Genomic DNA, 18,246 nt, shown 5'->3' with positions numbered 1-18,246 from the left:
GGGCGGCAGGCGGCGGCGCGGGCGGGCGAGCGCGCGGGCGGCGGCCGGCAGGCGGCGGCGCGGGCGGACGCGCGGCCACGCGGGCGGCGGCGGGCGGCGGCCGCGCGGGCGGCGCGCGGCAGGCGGGCGGCAGGCGGCGGCGCGGGCGGGCGCGCGGGCGGCGGGCGGCAGGCGGCGGCGCGGGCGGGCGCGGGCGGCGCGCGGGCACGCGGGCTGCGGCAGGCGGGCGGCGTGCGAGCGGCGCGCGGGCACGCGGGCGGCGCGGGCGGCGGCTGCGGGCGAGCGGACGCGCGGCCACGCGGGCGGCGCGCGGCAGGCGGCGGCAGGCGGGCGGCAGGCGGCGGCGCGGGCGGGCGAGCGCGCGGGCGGCGGCCGGCAGGCGGCGGCCGGCAGGCGGCGGCGCGGGCGGACACGCGGCCACGCGGGCGGCGGCGGGCGGCGGCCGCGCGGGCGGCGCGCGGCAGGCGGCGGCAGGCGGGCGGCAGGCGGCGGCGCGGGCGGGCGCGCGGGCGGCGGGCGGCAGGCGGCGGCGCGGGCGGGCGCGGGCGGCGCGCGGGCACGCGGGCTGCGGCAGGCGGGCGGCGTGCGAGCGGCGCGCGGGCACGCGGGCGGGCGGCCCGGCGGCCGGCAGGCGGCGACGAGCGGGCCGGCGCGCGGCTGCGCGCGGGCGGCGGGCGGGCGCGCGGCAGGGGTACTATTGTCTTTTCACAGTCACTTAACTGGGACTTAACTGCAGATGTAACGGGAGGGCCGTGGAAGGGAACGAAAATAAAAAGGAGGCCACAGAAGGGCGTCTCAGTTTTGCAGGGCCATAGAAGGAAGCGTCATTTGCTCCTGGGCCTTACAGGGAATTTTCCCAATGTTCTATGGTCCCGCCCTCTCAACTTTATTGTGGCCGCCATAGGATATGCCTGTCGATTTGCCATGTAACTCTAAGCTTATGGATGGAAGAAACTATATTAAAAAACTACTCTGCTAATCTCACTGCACACTGTTGAACAGAAAGGAATAGAAAAGGATCGCTTGAAACATTATTTTTGTGGTAAGTTAGATTAGACTAATTGCGATGAGCCGACGAGCAGGGACGCGCAGGGGTGTACCACACTGCGGCCGAGTAAATAAATCGGGCCGGCCGGCGACGACGACGACGCGGAGATGAAGACGTAAAGGGCATGGAGTGGCCTTCAATGCGGGGGCCTGGCCTACGAGTGTAGCTCGGATTTTGAGCAAGGGGGCCGGAGTAAATGCGGAGTTCAGAGAGTTCCTGTCTCGCTGCGGCCGCTGGCCGTCGCTGCTGCTGCTGCTGGCCGGCCGCAGTGGCAGCCGCAGGGTGGCGAGGGGCGTCGCCATCATGATGCGGCCGGACAGGTGCTCGCGGGCTCAGGACACAACAGGACCGCACCGCTGCCGCTGCTCTCGGTTTCTTTTTTTCTCTCCGCTGGGCGCGCTGGCTGACAGTGTATGTGTACGCTGGTAGGGCTACACTGCTCCTGCTCACTTTAAATCTGCTGGCGGTACAAGGTACTTGTATGTGTGCACAGGGTATGTAGCGTGGACACACTGGTCTCTCTCTCTCTCTCTCTCTCTCTCTCTCTCTCTCTCTCTCTCTCTCTCTCTCTCTCTCTCTCTCAAGGATGGATGGTCCGGGCAGGCGTGGCAGGAGTGCTGCGCGAGTGCTCTGGCTCAATCATGCGAGAAGCTTTACTACTTTCCCGATGAGATTACGCGTATTGATGGAACTCAAGAACTCGCCCGCATGAAGTCCCCAGAGAGCTCAGAATCCCCTCCTCTAGCCCTGTGCTCGGGTAAGAACATCTAGTCCTGTTGTCATGAGGATCGAGATCCCCTATGGCAAAGCATAATTCGGTGGTTCTTTTGGTTGCTCGTTTGTATCTGGTAGTCCAAATGCAAATCAACCTCATCAAATTGTGAAGCCAAGGTACTGCTATTTGTTGCTGCCCTCATATATGGCGACAGACAGAAAATTATCTAAAAAAAAGAGGTGCGGCAGGCAGGGCAACGCTTAAAATATCAAAACAAACATGGCACTGCAAAATCAATAGGAGAAATGAGGAAAGACCTACTGATGCTGTGTGCATGCAAGGGGGTGCAGAAGCATATGGCTATTTCTTGCTTCCATGGGAGTCGAGCAGGAGTTTGAATATTCCCAAGATAGCGTGCTTGACTGCCCTCATGCTGCCCGGACTGAAGCCAAAGAAAGGCGCATCACGAGGGCGGAGAGACGGAGAGATCGTTTTGCCGCTTTCAGCTCACCGGGCTAAAGCCATGGCTTAAAAAGGGTTCGTCCAGATAGAGAAGGTGAATCAATGCACAGTCCACGAAACTTGCATCGTTCATTGCGTATGATCATGTTACCCTTTTGTTCTTGGCACCAATATGTTGAGATTTCTGAACCATATATGGACCTGCACAGACAAGGGAATCCCACCAGCCACGTGTGGTGTGATGGCGACGAACAAAATCAAATTTCACATAAACGGATTGATCAACAGGCAACTTGACGTTAACCATTTTAAATAAGCAAACATCCCTGTTAACGAAAAGGCTTCATTGTTAAGCCACGGAAAAGGATCGTTAAAACAAGGGCAACCAGGTGGCCACCCATATATAATATGTTCAAAATGATTAAAGAAACCAACTTTTTCAAGGATTCCTCAAACCAGAGCACCTCTGGCCCCGCAATTGTTTAGGTGCAAAAACAACGGAGAATACCAAAGTATCTTATTCTGATAAAAACATCAAGAAACAGTTTAGAACCCATAACCTGGACAAGTTGCTTGTGCCTGACACATCAATTCAGCACAAGACAGGTGAAGAACATTCTATCCGACAATTACATGCTCAATTAAGGCCTGCGGAATCTAAATGACGACATGGCACGAAGCCAAGTGGCATGGCTGCAAGGGAAGATTGAGTACCATAATGCAGCATACCACATATTATTGGCAAACTTGTATCCACTTCAGACGACCCACACTTCAAGGCAACTACTACAGTCCAGACTTCTGACATCAAGTCAATGGGGGACTCGTCACACCCAACTACCCATCCACGGCACATAGCACCAAGTTGGACTTGGGAAACACGCTTGCGTGCACCCACAGGCCACAAGCCCAGAACCAGCAACAGGGTTAAAATGTCCTGTGAGAAACAGCTAACGACACAGACTGACAAAAAAATAAGCGAGAAATATAAAGAAACTAGATCAGGACAGCCCTAGGAACAGGCACCTAGCAACATGCACTACTATGTGCCTAAATGTGGCAGGACGTTCGCCCTCAGATAGCCATAATAGTGTCAGTATAACAAGGTTTTCAGAAAAGTTGGATGCCTCATCTCACGTCATCCACCAACATTAAATTGTCTCGATGCGCCACAGAAGTTCGCACCATAAAACCTGCATACATAACAGAAGGTCAACTAAGCTTTTGGATACTGGTTCTTCCCACACGCTTAAACACACCAAACACATAAACACAACCAACTGAAATCTTATATCAGGGTAGAAACCAAATGAGTGACATGCTTTAAATTACCTCCAGCAACAATGTTAAGATTTTCAGGTTTGAATTTAGATTTGAAGTTTAAACCATTTAAGTTCATGTATAAATAATCTAAAACAACAATGCAAAGCTCCACCGCTATGTGAATGACAAGATATTAAATGTGTAAAGCAGTTAAAGAAGTTGATGGCTCATTGGAGATCAGGTCTGAACTCAGTTGCCAAGGAGCCAGAAACTAAAGCTAGACTAATAACAAGTAGAAATTGCAGGTCAAAACATCCTAGCCTAGCCGACAGTAAAAATTACTTAGTTCATACTTCCACATGTTTTTCTAAAATAAAAAAATGTTAGCACTACACCACTGAAACTGTGAAGTTTACCAAACATTACGAGCAATTTTTAAGTGCTCTGGCAACAAAACCACTGAACCAGTCTATGGAGCATGCAAAGATCAGTTGAAACAGCGTTGCTGAGGCTTTATGAAGTTATGCTTAAAGAACTTGGTACCAGGTGCTAATGGATCATGGAGACAGACAACAGACCCAATTTTCTTTAAAGAAAAGGGTTTACCTGATGAGCTGGTATTTACAAAAGTTCTCTCCTTATTACTCCTGGAGAAATGAATGAGGGTGAAAACTTTATCAGATTATTGGCAATATATAGCCTGGTCTATCTGAGGAGGAATTGGTTTTATTTCAGTCCCAAGCTCTTGTTCAATCCTATACCTGTTCCAAGAAATGATAGTCAGAACAAAGTGGGAAATAAAAAAGGTCAACAAACTTGCAGTGGGAAAATCTTCTTACAAGTTAAACCGATCCTCATAGGTGATCAAATTCACAGCCAGACCAAGGTGGCCAAACCTCCCAGATCTACCAACCTGGTAAGCCAAAAGGAGCGTTAAAATTGCCAGAGATGGTAGCCACGAGTAAAATGCAAGTCATATATTTGGTTCTTAAATATGAATAAGGATAAGCCATTAACATAATAAATGTAAGCATTTTTTTATTTCAAAGTGCCTCAAAACTGCCAAAACAGATGGTGAGTCAAAAGAAGCATCGTTACATGCCACACTTAAATGTCAGGTTATGAAAACAAATAAAAGGCGCAGTTTGTTCAATCCTACCCTGTGGAGATATGTTTCAGAGTTCTTCGGGAAATCAAAATTGATAACGACATTGACAGCTTGAATATCTATTCCCCTTGTAAAAAGATCTGCAAAAGAAAAGGGACAGAAATCTTTTAGAAACAGAAACCAAGCAGTAAACCAAACTACCTTAACATTCTAACAACCAATTAATATAACAAAAAGTTGCCAAAAGCAGAATTGACAAACATGGAAAGGATTTATCATTTCAGCTTTCACTTCATGAACTAAATTAGCAGAAAGGTTTGTAATCTTATTGCACTCCCTCTATTTCACTATACTTGTCTACAGCCTTGGGAGAATACATTTCAAAATGTTTGTCTATTGAGGAAACAAAGAGCATAGTTATAGTTAAAAAATAAAGTGCAATGTTTCCCTCTCTACCCCGAATTACTTTGGAAGAAGAAAGCGGGTTGTATTGTGTCACTCAGTATGGGTATGGATGGCTATTTCATACTGATTTATTGCTTGTGTCTAATACTTCCTTGGTTAGTGCGTATTGTGATTATGGACCAACCTAACGGTATGTAATGGTTCAGAATTATGCTACCAACTGGCAAATGGCAACAGGGAGGGAAATAAGTGACTAAAACTGACATTGAACTACTGAGAAGCTTGCATATAAGGAAAAAGTCTATGTGAGAGTGAGCCCACAAGAAAATTAACAACGTACCAGTACAAACAAGGTTCCTGCACGCCCCGTTACGGAAATCATGGAAAACTCTATTACGATGGTCTTGAAGCATCTTCGCATGAATATAGAAGCAAGAATAACCAAGTTCTGTGATCTTCTTCGCCAATAGTTCAACACGATTTACAGAGTTACAGAATATTATTGACTGGTTGATTTGAAGCTGTACCAAAACAATGAAGAAATGAATGGCATGTAAGCTATATGATTTATGAGGGAAGAAAAATGCCAAGTCAAATAAACATCATGAAATGATAGAGGTGTTCATCAGCAAAACCTTGGAAAAGAGGGTGTTAAGACAGTGAACTTTCTGTCTTTCTTCAACAAACGCATAGAACTGTGTAATTCCCTTCAGTGTAAGTTCATCCATAAGGTTAATCACGTAAGGTTTAGGCAGATATTTGTCCTTGAACTCCTTAACCGTCACAGGGAATGTTGCTGAGAACATCAAAATCTGTCGACTAGCAGGGAGGTAGCGAATCAACTGTTCCACGGAAGGTTGAAACTCAGGAGAGAGAAGCTTGTCTGCCTGGAAAATAGGACAAGTATTATTTTTGTGGAAAGGCCAAGACCGAAGGACCAAATCCCAATAATTAAACAATCAAAACAACAGAAGTCTAAAAATAAGTTCAGTGGCAACTTTACTTTTGGCTTACGAACCATAGCTTCATACTTGATCCTTTTAAATGGACTCGTTAGCATCTAGGCACATGATCTCTCATTTTATTTTTTAGGATTAAATAAAGGGTTAGGAATTAGGATCATTCTAGCCACCTTGCTCTTTCTTATTTTACACATCTTATATGCAACAAACTTGACAGAGCCCAACTGACAGACACAATAAACAGCTTGGTTCCAAGAAAGAGCTTACCACCACCTTGCAGACAACACAAACCCCTGCTATTTAAGAGTTAGATCTAATATTCAGATTTTCCCTGTCAGATTTTAAAAAAAAAAATCTCATTCTATGTTGAATTGCAAAAGACAGGTGGTTGATAAACAAGTTCAGGGTGAAATCCGGGTCTCGATAGGGGCAGGCAGAATCCAACACTAGGTAATCTAATTAGGGTGCACTCCAATGGTTCAGTGGCTTCTTGACAATTTTTGCTTTTGGTGGTCACTAGTATTGGTTGTTAATGAAAAGTGTAGACACTAATGGATTAAACAAGTGGCAAGATACATTACTGAATAACATGTAGCACAAGACTGGTAAAACTGGTCATTTACATGAGTAGCAACATTATAGCATTTAGACAAAGCTTCAAATAAATTACCTCATCCATAATAAGCATCGAACAGTCCTTCAAAATGCAAACACCTTTCTTTGTAAGATCCAAAATACGCCCAGGTGTTCCAACAAGTAAATGTACAGGTTGGTACAGACGGACAATATCATCCTTCAAGCTGGTTCCACCAGTGGTAACCATAACTTGAATCTTCAAATGTTTACCGAGCTCCTTGCAAACTTGTGATGTCTGTAGAGCCAATTCCCTAGTGGGAACCAATATAACAACTGCAAATCATACAGAGGCGTTATTCAAGCATAAAACATGGCTATAAAAAATATGAAATGACAAGAAAGTACATCTAAATATCAAAGAAAAGCCATGTACATAAAAAAGGCACCTGAATAATTAAAAAAAAAGAACGATGCAACTGTACACAAGATCAAGCTTACACCAACTATTAGACGATTGCAATCACATGGGCACAGGTTTGCCTAACACCTTAGAGCTTAGACCATACAAGAGTCGTTTGATATCAAATAAAGTTCTAGAGTCTAGAAGAGACCTTGAATAGCATTATTATCTGGATCAATCTTTTCCAGAGCAGGAATACAAAATGCAGCAGTCTTGCCAGTTCCATTCTTCGCTCTTGCAAGAATGTCACTACCAGTTAAAGCAATAGGAATGCTTTCTTCTTGGATAGGAGAGGGTCTTTCAAATCCCTTCTCATATATCCCCATCAGGAGTTCACGCTTGAGAAAGTAGTCTTCGAACTCATTTCCCTTAGTGGCTGTAACATCCTGAATAAAATTTAAAAGAAAAGGAAAAGAAGATAATAAATCAGGCGTGCAGGTGGTACAAGCACAGCATAAGGCTCCACATAAGACTAAAAGTGTAGGTGGTAAAGCAAGAATGGGGGAATAAAAACATAAAAATCCAATCATAGCTGGTCAGAACTTCTTTTCCTGTTTGGAAAACAAAACCTAAAAAGACATGTTCTTATTCCCTTATTCAAAAAGCATGTCTTATTCACTTATTCTTTAGAAAGCTGGGCAGCATAACATTTACGAGTTAAACCGTACCAGTGCAAATGCATAATAAAGACTACTTCCTAGTGCCGACATACAATCGCATAGTTGAATCATATTTCCTTGGCATCACTACGCATGAATTGAAGTGGATCCTAGTAATAAATAGGACACATAACTAGGAATTGCCCAAATATAAATAGCTACTATCAACCGCCCATGTGACACATAACTACAAGATATGGGTGTCCTTGAAGATAATTCTTGGATGAGTAGGTCTCTCAGAAATGTCAGGTGATCAGAATTACTATTCCACTGTGACTTTGTAATGTAAGACATTAAAAACTAAAAAAAGCTTCTGGATTTTTTCTAAAACAGCACAATGGATAAAGAACTGGGACAGCAAAAAATGGAGCCCTGCGTCAAAATTTTTCCCCACAATAAACAATCAATAACTGGGCAAGGTGCAGAAGAGAACTAAATGTTTCTATGCCTATGCTGATACAATTAGTTGCTGTGTGTGTGGAGTGGGGTGGGGGCGGGGATGGGGGGGGGATTGGGAATGCCATACCTCTGTCCTGTAGCGTGTATCTTGAGGCGGCAGCTTCAATTGAGCCTTCCAATCTTGTGAACTGCACAGAAACAAACATAATTGCTGAACAAATATTTCCACAAGAGTTACTGCTAATAATCATGTGACATCAGCAATAAATCAACCAAACAATTGGGAAATATCAGTAGCTACAGGTACAGGGTAATACTACCGACCCAGTTTAATTACAAACTTGAAATGCAGCAAACCCTAGTTTTATACATCCCAACGTATGTGGCATCAGAAGTCAGAACACGTGTTTAGGCATTATAGACCACATAATTGCCGATGTGAAACATAAATTATCATGGTTCTCGCACAGATAGCAAGCATCAAGCTGCATTTGGTTCAATTTCGCCAGGGGAACAAATTTCAGCAATCAGCATACTAAAGAGCACCACGCACCACGGCAACACGATGCTATCACCAAAGCCCTAAGTTCGAGTCGTCTCACCTCGAATCCACGCCATCGGCGGCCGTGGATGGCACCAGGGCCTTCGGCTCGCTGGTACCGGCCGCGCCCACGGCCTCGCGGGCGATCTGGTTACGCCGCAGCCACTGCTGCTGCTGCTGTTGCTGGTGGTGATTGTGGTGTTGCTGCTGTTGCTGGTGGTGATTGTGGTTGTGGTTCTGATGGTGCTGCTGCTGCTGCCTCTGCGCGTACTGCTGGTGGTGATGCGCCCCCGACGTCTGCTGGTGCTGGTAGTTGTGCTGGTGCGGCTGGTGCGGCGGCGGTCCGCGGCCGTAGTAGTTGGGGTTCCCGCCGCGGCCGTTGCCCATGCCCGGAGGGTACCTGGCGCGCGGATCCATGGTGGTAAGGAGGACTCAGATCTTCGCAGGAATCTGCTGGGGGATGCGGGATCGAACGGGAACTGGCAGATCGGATCGGGAAGATGATTTGGGAGGCGGAATCTAGGAGCTTGGCGCTTGGATCAGGAGCAAATTCGAACCCCCTTTTTTGCCCCTCAAGGAGGGTTCGTGGGTGGGGGAGGAGCGAGAGGGGAGGGAGGAGGGGAGGGGAGCGTCGCCGGATCGTCGAAGCTAGGGCAACGGTGGGTTAGGATTAGTGGAGGAGGAATTACGAGAATGGCCCTGGCAAGTGGCAACCTCCGCACTTCCGCTGCGTAGGCGGGCAGCGGGCTAGGCGCGTTGCGGACTTGCGGTCTTCCGGTGAAAATTGCAGAGACACCCCCAAAGTCTGTTATAATTACTTGCTTGGGGTCTGGAATATTCGAACTATCTTTTTGAATATAAGCTACAAAAGCCTGTAGGCACGCACACACTCACATTGAACAACACAAACAACTACATATATATATATATATATATATATCTTCCTTTTCACCATTTTGGCATCCATAACTCATGTGTGTATACCATCATAGAGCCTGGCTCCTAGGATTGTACAACTTGTCTAGTGTGGCTTTCAATGTCCAGGGATTATTTAATCAGATTTCCAGCTCATATATAATTTGACACCAAATAAGAAATTGCAGGTATTAGATTGATAAAATTTAAGTTAATGGTGGAGCGATTAAGATTGTTCATAAACCCTAAACAATTCGAATGATCCCACACCCCATGCTTGACATTATTCAATGTGTAATTATCTATTTTCTACTCAGTACTAACCTTTCAGACTATTCTTGTTTTTGTCTCAAGGCATGCATCTTTAGCTTTTTATGAAGACTTTGATTTCCAAAAATATACATTTTATCCTAAATAAAGTTGTACTATCATAAGAGTATCTTAATACAAATATGTACATGGTGACAATATAGTGTAAAGACGCATGGCTAGCGTCCCCACGCCAATGAAATGGAGGGGGGGAAAAGTAGCCACCTCGAAGCGGGCCCGTGGAATATAGATTTGCATCGATGATTCCTCTTTGATACAGTGCTAACAAAGATGATTGCAATAAGAAATAAGCTCCCATCACCCAGAAAAAAAAAAGAAAAGAAAGGCACAAAAAGATGATGACCCATTTTCGAATTAACAAAGCACAAATTGTGCGGCCCAAGAGCCAGAGGCAAGCGTGCAACTCTTATAACATTCTTCTATTCCTAATTCTCTTTCATTCCCTTCCGTCGGTGCTGTACTCTCCAAAGCAAACCGCACCAAACACGGCAATATTTTACACGGTAGCAACAATCGTCATGGCCCCTGACTTTATCTGCTTTTAAATTCCTCTATACGTACACGACAATAATTTACAATCACAAACAAGCCTTTCACCGAAACTTCTAAATAAAGTTTTATGAAAAAACCCCCCCGCAAATCCCTTCACCAACGATCACCACCAACGCGCCGAGCCTAGTTGAGCCCGAAGAACTCGCTCATGGCGAGCAGGTCGCAGAAGCCGGTGGTGCTCATCTGATCGATGCCGTCGAAGTGCTCCTGGAACTCCCAGCAGCTGGCGCCGCTGTCACCGAAGCCGTGCAGGGACACGTCGACACCGGATGGGCCATCCACCTGCACGGACCCCTGGCTCATCACCTGGTGGTGCTGGTCGCGATCCCCCGTGCTGGCGCTCGCACCAACCACGCCCGCAGCAGCGTCCAGACCAGGTGCTGCCGCGGCCGGGCCACCACCGAGGCAGTCCATGTCCACCATGTCCAGCCAGTCCGCGAACATCACCTTGGGCGCCACGGGGGCCGCGTGGGGCCTGCAGGCTACGGCGGGCGGGCCCGTCAGGCAGCTCGAGTCGGCCGACGACGACTCGCGCGGCTCTGACGAGCCGCCGGAGTCCGCCGGCCGGTCGGTGGCCGCCGCGCCGTCCCCGGGCTTGGCGCTCTGCGAGTCCTCCGAGTCGGCGCCGGAGCTGGTCCCCGCCGGCGCGGGCGTGCTCGGGCCCTCCTTGCCCTCGACCCTCTTCTTGAGGTACGAGTTCCAGTAGTTCTTGACCTCGTTGTCGGTCCTGCCAGGCAGCTGCCGTGCGATCCTCGACCACCTGCAGCAGCCAGAAATTCGGCGCGTCAATAAACCAAAACAGTCAGGCTCGCATGTCACGCACGCACGCACAGCCTTGCGGTTCACTCGATCAAGCGCCCCGTTTTCTGTCGGTGGGGTTAGTGGAAACACCCCGCTTTCGCATTACGAGCAGAGAGGTTTCCCCGTGCCGCCGATGGCCAAAAGAAAAATGTGTCACTTGGTTGAGAGCGACAAGCGTGTACGTAGTCTATTCACGTGGGGCCCCCGGGCCTTTGATTTTTTTTGGCGGGCATAATTGCGAGGGCCCCCCCCAATAAAGAATCTAATCTTCTCGTGAGCCTCCTGGCTGCTACGTGCCAGTTCGGATTTTGTCAAAGCAGCTGTTTCATTAACTCGCAGGCCGACACGGATTGGTCCAACTGTCCAAGGAAGTCGACGGCATGTTATCGTCACTGTTTCCACGAATCGAAAGGGCTCCGATTCCCTGTACACCCAATAAAACAAGAGGACAAACAAATTCAAACAGGCCAAAAAAAACCAAAAGAGAGAGGAGAAGCGGGTTCGCGATGACGTGCTGCCGGACGCAACTCCACACTGTAGTGTGTATGGCATGCTAGCAGCTAGCGTCTCCAAGCTGAGGTCCGAATTAGTTTCGCCGGCACAACTTGACCCTCTTGTTCAAGAAGAAAAAAACTGTCCCTGTTGCGCCACTAAAGAGGCCCACACTTTTTTCGCAATTAACAAATGTTTACGCCAAGGAGAGCCGTTCTAATCATCGAATTCGCAACGTGCACTCTCGGAGCGGGACGAGCAGGAAAGGGAAAAGATCTCCTCCGAAATTCGAATGTGCAGCGTCGTGGAGCGTGCACGTCAGCATCGACTCCACTACGGCAAAAAAGGTCCCCCCGGCGGCCATTGTCACCGGTTTTCCCTTTCAGTCCCGCCTGTTCCTTTCTGCGTGTTCCAGAAGGCCGCCAGCTCGGCCGGTGCCGGGCCGGGACAGCAGGAACGATGGAAGGGTAGGGAGCGCGGCAGCGGCTACTGCTGCTGCTGCTACGTAGCGGACTAGCAGTGTGGACGAGAATTATGCCAGCAAAAGCGAGGGCGGGGCAACGTGGAGAAGTGTGTGTCGCCTCAATCATTTGCGCGGGCGTGGAGGAGCAGGAACAGGCGGCGTCAGGCTGCAGTGCGCTTACTTGTTGCCGAGCGTGGCGTGGAGGCTCATCACCGTCTCCTCCTCCTCCGGCGAGAACATGCCGTGCTTCAGCCCCGGCCGCAGGTAGTTGATCCACCGCAGCCTGCAGCTCTTGCCGTTCCGGTGGAGCCCTGCACGCACGCAGACGCCACGGAGAATTCTCAGTTCCAAGACCAATGCGCATTTGTTTATGATAAGATGAAATGAAGCTGCTGGTACTACACTATACATGTGTGCCAGAAACGTCAGGCGACAGAGCTCTCTCTTTCAGAGCTGGCCAGTTCAGAGTGAGCCGGCCGGCCCGGCCCACAGGAATTCCTCCGGATAACGACCCCGTTCTTCTTTCTTGCCCTCACCGATCGGCAATTGCCGCCGCTCAAGCTCTGAATTCCGGGTGCAATGCACCCGAAACCCCCTGAATTACGCTCCCCTCGCACTCGACAGAAATGCAGAAGCGCGCGCGGCGGCTTGCAGATGGTTGGTCTTACCGGCTTTGGCGGGGAGCGCGCTCCAGCAGCCGTGGCCGTGGCGGACGATGTAGTCGCGGAGCTTCTGATCCTCCTCCGGCGACCACAGGCCCTTGCGGTAGTTGGGCTTGGGCTTGTCGCACACCTTGCACCCCATTGCCGGAGAATGCCCACCGCCGCCGCGAGCTCGCGGAGCCGAGCCCCCGACTCCGAGCAGCAGGAGGGAGGCGGCGGCAGCAGAGGAGAGGGAGCGAGGGAGGGAGGGAGACCAGCTAGCTAGCTGCCGCTACAGGAGGGGCTGGGCTTCGGCTACACGCCTTCGGGATGGAGCGCTCTGGGGCCTGTCAACAGGACGCGCAGTTGGTAGGACTTTTTATAGGCACGAAACCCTCCCTGAAGGGCGAAGGCCCCCATGCTCTGCTCTCTGCTCTCTCTTTTTTTCTCCCCCCCTCTTTTGCCGCGAAATAAACAAAAGGCGCTGTCATCACAGCAAAATTTTCCTCGCGCTACCTGTCTGCTGCATTATGGAAAAATCGAGACGTTGGTAGGACGATTTGATTAGCGTTCTCTGAATTTCCGCATCCGCCTACAGAGTTTCAGTACTCACAGGCAGCGAGGCAGTAAGCACGCAGCGTGCGATGCAAGTCCTTGGAAAATTGGAATTAGTCACGGGGCTGGCACACGAACACGCTCAACTGCTCCAGTGATCCGTCCGGTACCAGGCGAGGCCAGCTGCGAGAGGACGGCCTTTGTTTGAAGTGCAGAATAAGTAAGCACGGGCCGCTACCACACTCGAGAGCTTTGGAAATTTTCCAGTGGAAGAGGTGACGTAGCATGCGGCTCGAGACGCGCCCTTGCTGGGGGTGCGGGCGCCTGTGAGTGAGTGAGCCTGTGACTAGGACGACGACTCCCGGAGGCCGTCACTTTCCTCGGCTCGGCAAATTTTCCCCATATTGGACGTGGGTCACTTTCTACATAACTGGCAGCTACTAGCACGAGACGCGTCTGCCCCTGGATGGCCATTTCGAACGGTAAAATCGGCATCCACCGTAACGGGGAAGACACCTGTAGGCTGTAGCCCAGAATCATCCTTGGCTCCTGGATTATTCTTCGTTTTTCTTCGCGCTTTTGCATTCCCCCCCTCGTTTGCTCCTAAAGCGCGCGGCAGGGTCTAAAACGCAAAAATATTTATCTGACTTTGCGACCCTTCCCTTCCCTTTACAGCGGAAAGAGACTTGCTTCAAATAGAAGCTAAGAATGTAACAGGAGCTGGAGCAGCTTAGCATTCCGGCTTAGCCAGCCAAGAAGTCCAGGACTAGGAGATGACCGACTCTCTCACTCAAACGCCGAGTCCTTTGCCCTGCATTCAACGCGGGCGTGCGCCAAGTCCAAAAGAAGGCGCGAACTGCATGCAGCCCCGGCCGGGGAGGTCATCACGTTCCCCCAGCTATTCAACGCTTTGCAATTGCATGACAGGTAGTTTCGCCCATAGGCTGAAAGCTTGGCTTGGTTTCAAATCGGACCGTTGGGCTCGCGACGCCGCGCGCCCATCCCCCGCACGATTCGCTGGCCAACTCCGGCGGGTACCGCCGGTGCCGTGGTGCGCGCCACCCCCAATTAAGCCGGCCGTGCCCGTAAGCGCGGCGGCCGCCGCCGGGCCCGTGTTTAGGTGGGGGCAAGCGGAACCGCCGACGCGCGCACGGCCGGCGCGGAGCCGTACGCCGGTACGCGTTCGCACGCACCTGCCCCAACGACGGCACGAGCCCGAACCGCGCGGGGGCGAAGCGTCCACGAGATCACGGGCACGCGGGCGCGGCGGACCTCCTCTCCTCCCGCGCCGCGCGGCGTGGGCGCGTCCGTCACCGACGGGCGTTGGGTCAATGCATGGGGACGTAGTGGGGCGCGGCCGGGCTTGACTCCAGCTAGCTAGCCTGGCGAGCCAGCCGGCCAGGGGGATCGCGCGCACCAACTCATCGGCGGCGCCCGTTCCCAGCCGGTCCTGCCACTGACTCCGGTGGTCCGTGTCACGGGAGCGCATGCGTGTGCGGATGCTTCGATTTGTCTCGGCTCCGGACTCTGGGGCGAGGTGGTGCCTGGCTGTCAGGAGTTAGGAAAAGGGGTTTATCTGCTGGCGCGGCGGCTGCACGGCGTCGCCCAGCAAATGATCCGGCGGGCTGGGGGGTCCAAACAAATCGGGGATGCGGTGTACGTGGCCGCCGCCCGTCCGTGCCCGCATGGGGCTGCCCAGCTGGTCGAATAGAAAAGCGCAGCACGAATAGGTCGTGCTTGTTTGTAGTCTCACCCATAAACCCTTTTGAAATGATCATTACAATCAGAAAACGCTTTATTTATTTCACTTTATTTAAAAATTTATTTTCTTTTTTTTTGCGAGATGAATCATGTCTCAGTCGTAACGTGATGAAGTTCAGCCAAGTCTTCTGTATCCCCGTGGCTAGCAAAAAAATTAGTCGTTCCTCTTTCTGATATAAAAAATTGATATTTTGGTGATCGGAAGTGTTCCACGGTCCAATCCTTTTACCTAATTTTTTTTAATCACCGAAATACACCTCCCTCTCACCTAAACGAAGGGGATTGATCCCTCTACCCTATTCTTGGTGATTGGATTTTAGCAGTCTGCTGCAATAACTATTAAAAAATGCAAAAGTAGTTATAGGTAATGAAAATAGAGTATGTTTTAGGTATGAGGTATGAACTGTTGGAGATGCTCTCTTACGAGAGGGGCCTCTTCCAATTGCATGCCAAATACGCTATTTCTCCTTTATAGACAAATATGCTACTTCCTCCATGTCGAACTAAACCGCACACGGTAGGTAAGTAACATGGCCCTATCCCTATGGATGTAGTCCAATCCATATACAAGACAGTTCAAATCGCAATCAAGACGTCCAAATCGAAGCGAAAAACCAGAGATAGAATATATTTAGGGTGTCCAAATAACCGCAGCGACGATTTGGACAAAGGACCGGTTGAACCGATGCCCATGAAAAATAACGGGTCGGTGCATTGAAAGTTCAAATGATGATCAAGTGCAGAAATGACACAACGACCAGTTAAACTGACTACATGACCGGTTTAACCGACGCTCATAGAGAAGCTGTCGGTGCAATTGTCATTTAGATTGATCAAGAGATTTGGGAGTTAACTACCTTAAAAAGTTCTCTACGACCAGTTATACCACGCTCGTCGGTGAATGAGGTCAGCAGAAGGTGAATGTTGGAGTTCAGCGGCTAGCATGCAGGCTAAATGTGAGCGGTTAAACTGACAGTGCCAACCGGTTTAACCGATGCTTTAGGGCTTTTGGTAGAAAAGCTAGCAATCTAACCTATGACCTATATAAGGCCTCACCTGGATCATTTGAGGTTGCTGGAGTTCGTGAGAAGCTAACTCTGTTGAAGTTTTTCAAGCTAATCAAGGAGCTTATTGATCAAATTCTTAGATTTAGCACAAGCTTTGTTGAAGTTTTTCAAGCTAATCAAGGAGCTCATTGATCAAATTCTTAGGTTTAGCACAAGCTTTATGAGGTGTAGTGCCAGGCTAGGTCTAGAGAGAGTGTGAGAGCAAGATGTTGTAATCTTGTGATGGTTTTTGAGTGAACATCAAGCTTGTACCTCGGTGTGCCGGTCCCTTGGAGTCTTCGTGGCTCATCGGCAAGTCTTCGATCCTCCGGCTTGATGTGGAGCGGCGAGGGCGGCTTTGTACGGGGACGAAGATACCCCTTCATTCGGCCATCAAGATTAATTTGTATGGAATGAGAGTTTCATATTAGAGGAACTATAGTTGCACATCTAATATATTCTGGATAATATATTGTAGATTATATTTTATACAAACTAGTTTGAGCTAAGATCCAACTAAGGTTTTAAAATAGCATAATAAATCCGCTACCGGCTACGAATACCGATTCTAAGATGGAGCGGTGCGTCCGCACAGTGCTCACCGTGACGTAGATGCATGCATGGGCATGCCATGAAAGTTTGATGATATGATTGACCCGCACAGCCATGCACGCTCTGTCTGTGATCGTAACAACTCCTACAATATTAGAGTGCGTAGACACGTCCGCCGTGGCTGGCGACATCCTGCGTGGGGATAAAATTGGGGAGGTCGTGCCACGGTGAGTCGGTGATGATGTATGTATAGAGCCGCACTGTCAGCACGCAGCAGGGCAGGGGTGGCCCCGCCCCGTGCACTGGATTTTTCTACTTGATGGAACGCGCGAGAGCGCCCTCCATCCATTTTCTAGCGCGCAACGCTTTCCGAGGAAGATTCGAGCCGCGCCTCGCTCCAATGTTGCTAGCGGCGGTGTGCGTAGCACGTCGTATCGCCACCACGCGGACATTTCCGGTGAGGCGCTGATGGCGGCATGGTTGAAAGCGTAATGCTATGTGCTGTGTGCCTGTCTGACGACAGTCCTTGTCCAACCATATCCTACTATTCCAAAAATCTTAACAGCAGCTGCTGAAACCAGAGTATCTTAATCTTACTAATGACATGTACCAACCACTCAAACATGTTTCAGTTTATCACTGGCAATTTCAGGGTAAACGACGGAAGAAGCAAAGCAGCTATACCATTAGTAGTCCCCCCACATGCGGAGTTAATCAAATCAATTTTGAATATAATAATTCAACTACTTTTAATTTATCTATGACCACTACCTTCCACTATCGCCTGTTAACAACATGCACAGTAGCCGCCACTACTCCATGATTCCTCCTGGGAGCTAGGCCCCCATCCCACTCTACAGAAGTTTCATCCATGATTGCTAGTTTACGGTGGCATGCGGTGCACAGTGGCCTCTCAGGTAGTACTGGGGCTAACCTTTTCTTCGTTTCTTTTTTTAGGACAAGAACAACTGCACAAAAAGAGTTGCATGGATCGTAACACTGTTTCAAAGATGCCGGTGCAGGGAACTAGAGATGAATGGTACATGCAGCCAATGCACGGTAGAAGAAGCTTCCTTATCATCATTTCTGAACTGCCACTTCTCATACTAAATTCCAGGTTTGTTGTGGACCTCTCTGACAACCAATGGTCCAATACCGTCTGTACATAGCGCTTCAGATTCCTTGTTTTCATACAACCAAATCTCTCTAGTTAATTATAAGCATGCCACAATATTATATACCCTTAGTTTTCAGATCCTGAGTAAGATGATGGCATGGTGTTTTGGGATATATATATATATATATATATATATATATATATATATATATATATATATATATATATAACTTGACTAAATACGAGAAATTAGGGGTGAGGCGTTTCCACTACATAATAAGAATATATATATATATATATATATATGTGTGTGTGTGTATGTGTGTGTGTGTGTGTGTTTCGTCAAGAAAAGAACTCAATGTTTAGCTCTGTCCTCTTGCCTTCAATGCACCAAACTGAAATCCGACTACATCAAGCTGTATC

General features: G+C 49.2%; 2 protein-coding genes across 2 annotated transcripts; both read right to left on the bottom strand.

Moving 5' to 3' along the window:
* Window positions 1-2,643: 2,643 nt before the first annotated feature.
* Window positions 2,644-9,286, bottom strand: LOC112903587 (DEAD-box ATP-dependent RNA helicase 8). The gene is made up of 10 exons (XM_025972858.1): window positions 8,660-9,286; window positions 8,185-8,245; window positions 7,151-7,385; window positions 6,634-6,872; window positions 5,637-5,888; window positions 5,342-5,522; window positions 4,648-4,736; window positions 4,328-4,401; window positions 4,095-4,249; window positions 2,644-3,418 (listed from the first exon to the last, which is right to left on the bottom strand). Exons 1-9 carry the CDS (start codon window positions 9,013-9,015, stop codon window positions 4,171-4,173), a joined length of 1,566 nt encoding a protein of 521 aa, XP_025828643.1. The 5' UTR covers window positions 9,016-9,286; the 3' UTR covers window positions 2,644-3,418; window positions 4,095-4,170.
* Window positions 9,287-10,237: 951 nt separating this feature from the next.
* LOC112903673 (transcription factor LAF1-like) lies at window positions 10,238-13,165 on the bottom strand. Its single transcript, XM_025972917.1, has 3 exons — window positions 12,820-13,165; window positions 12,333-12,462; window positions 10,238-11,155 (listed from the first exon to the last, which is right to left on the bottom strand). Exons 1-3 carry the CDS (start codon window positions 12,953-12,955, stop codon window positions 10,519-10,521), a joined length of 903 nt encoding a protein of 300 aa, XP_025828702.1. The 5' UTR covers window positions 12,956-13,165; the 3' UTR covers window positions 10,238-10,518.
* Between the last annotated feature and the right edge of the window lie 5,081 nt (window positions 13,166-18,246).

Source organism: Panicum hallii, chromosome 1, assembly GCF_002211085.1.
Source record: "Panicum hallii strain FIL2 chromosome 1, PHallii_v3.1, whole genome shotgun sequence".
Lineage (NCBI taxonomy): Eukaryota > Viridiplantae > Streptophyta > Magnoliopsida > Poales > Poaceae > Panicum > Panicum hallii.
Note: the sequence above shows the minus strand (reverse complement) of the source record. Positions and strands in the feature narration are given on the sequence as shown.

Coding starts and splice junctions, on each gene's coding strand:
- LOC112903587 (XM_025972858.1), bottom strand. CDS start 9,015: ATGGATCCGCGCGCCAGGTACCCTCCGGGCATGGGCAACGGCCGCGGC. Junction 4,737..5,341: donor CAGGAACCTTGTTTGTACTG/GTACGTTGTTAA, acceptor TTTCTTTTGCAG/ATCTTTTTACAAGGGGAATA. Junction 4,250..4,327: donor TATGAGGATCGGTTTAACTT/GTAAGAAGATTT, acceptor TTCTTGGAACAG/GTATAGGATTGAACAAGAGC.
- LOC112903673 (XM_025972917.1), bottom strand. CDS start 12,955: ATGGGGTGCAAGGTGTGCGACAAGCCCAAGCCCAACTACCGCAAGGGC. Junction 12,463..12,819: donor CGCGCTCCCCGCCAAAGCCG/GTAAGACCAACC, acceptor GCGTGCGTGCAG/GGCTCCACCGGAACGGCAAG. Junction 11,156..12,332: donor CACGCCACGCTCGGCAACAA/GTAAGCGCACTG, acceptor TGGCTGCTGCAG/GTGGTCGAGGATCGCACGGC.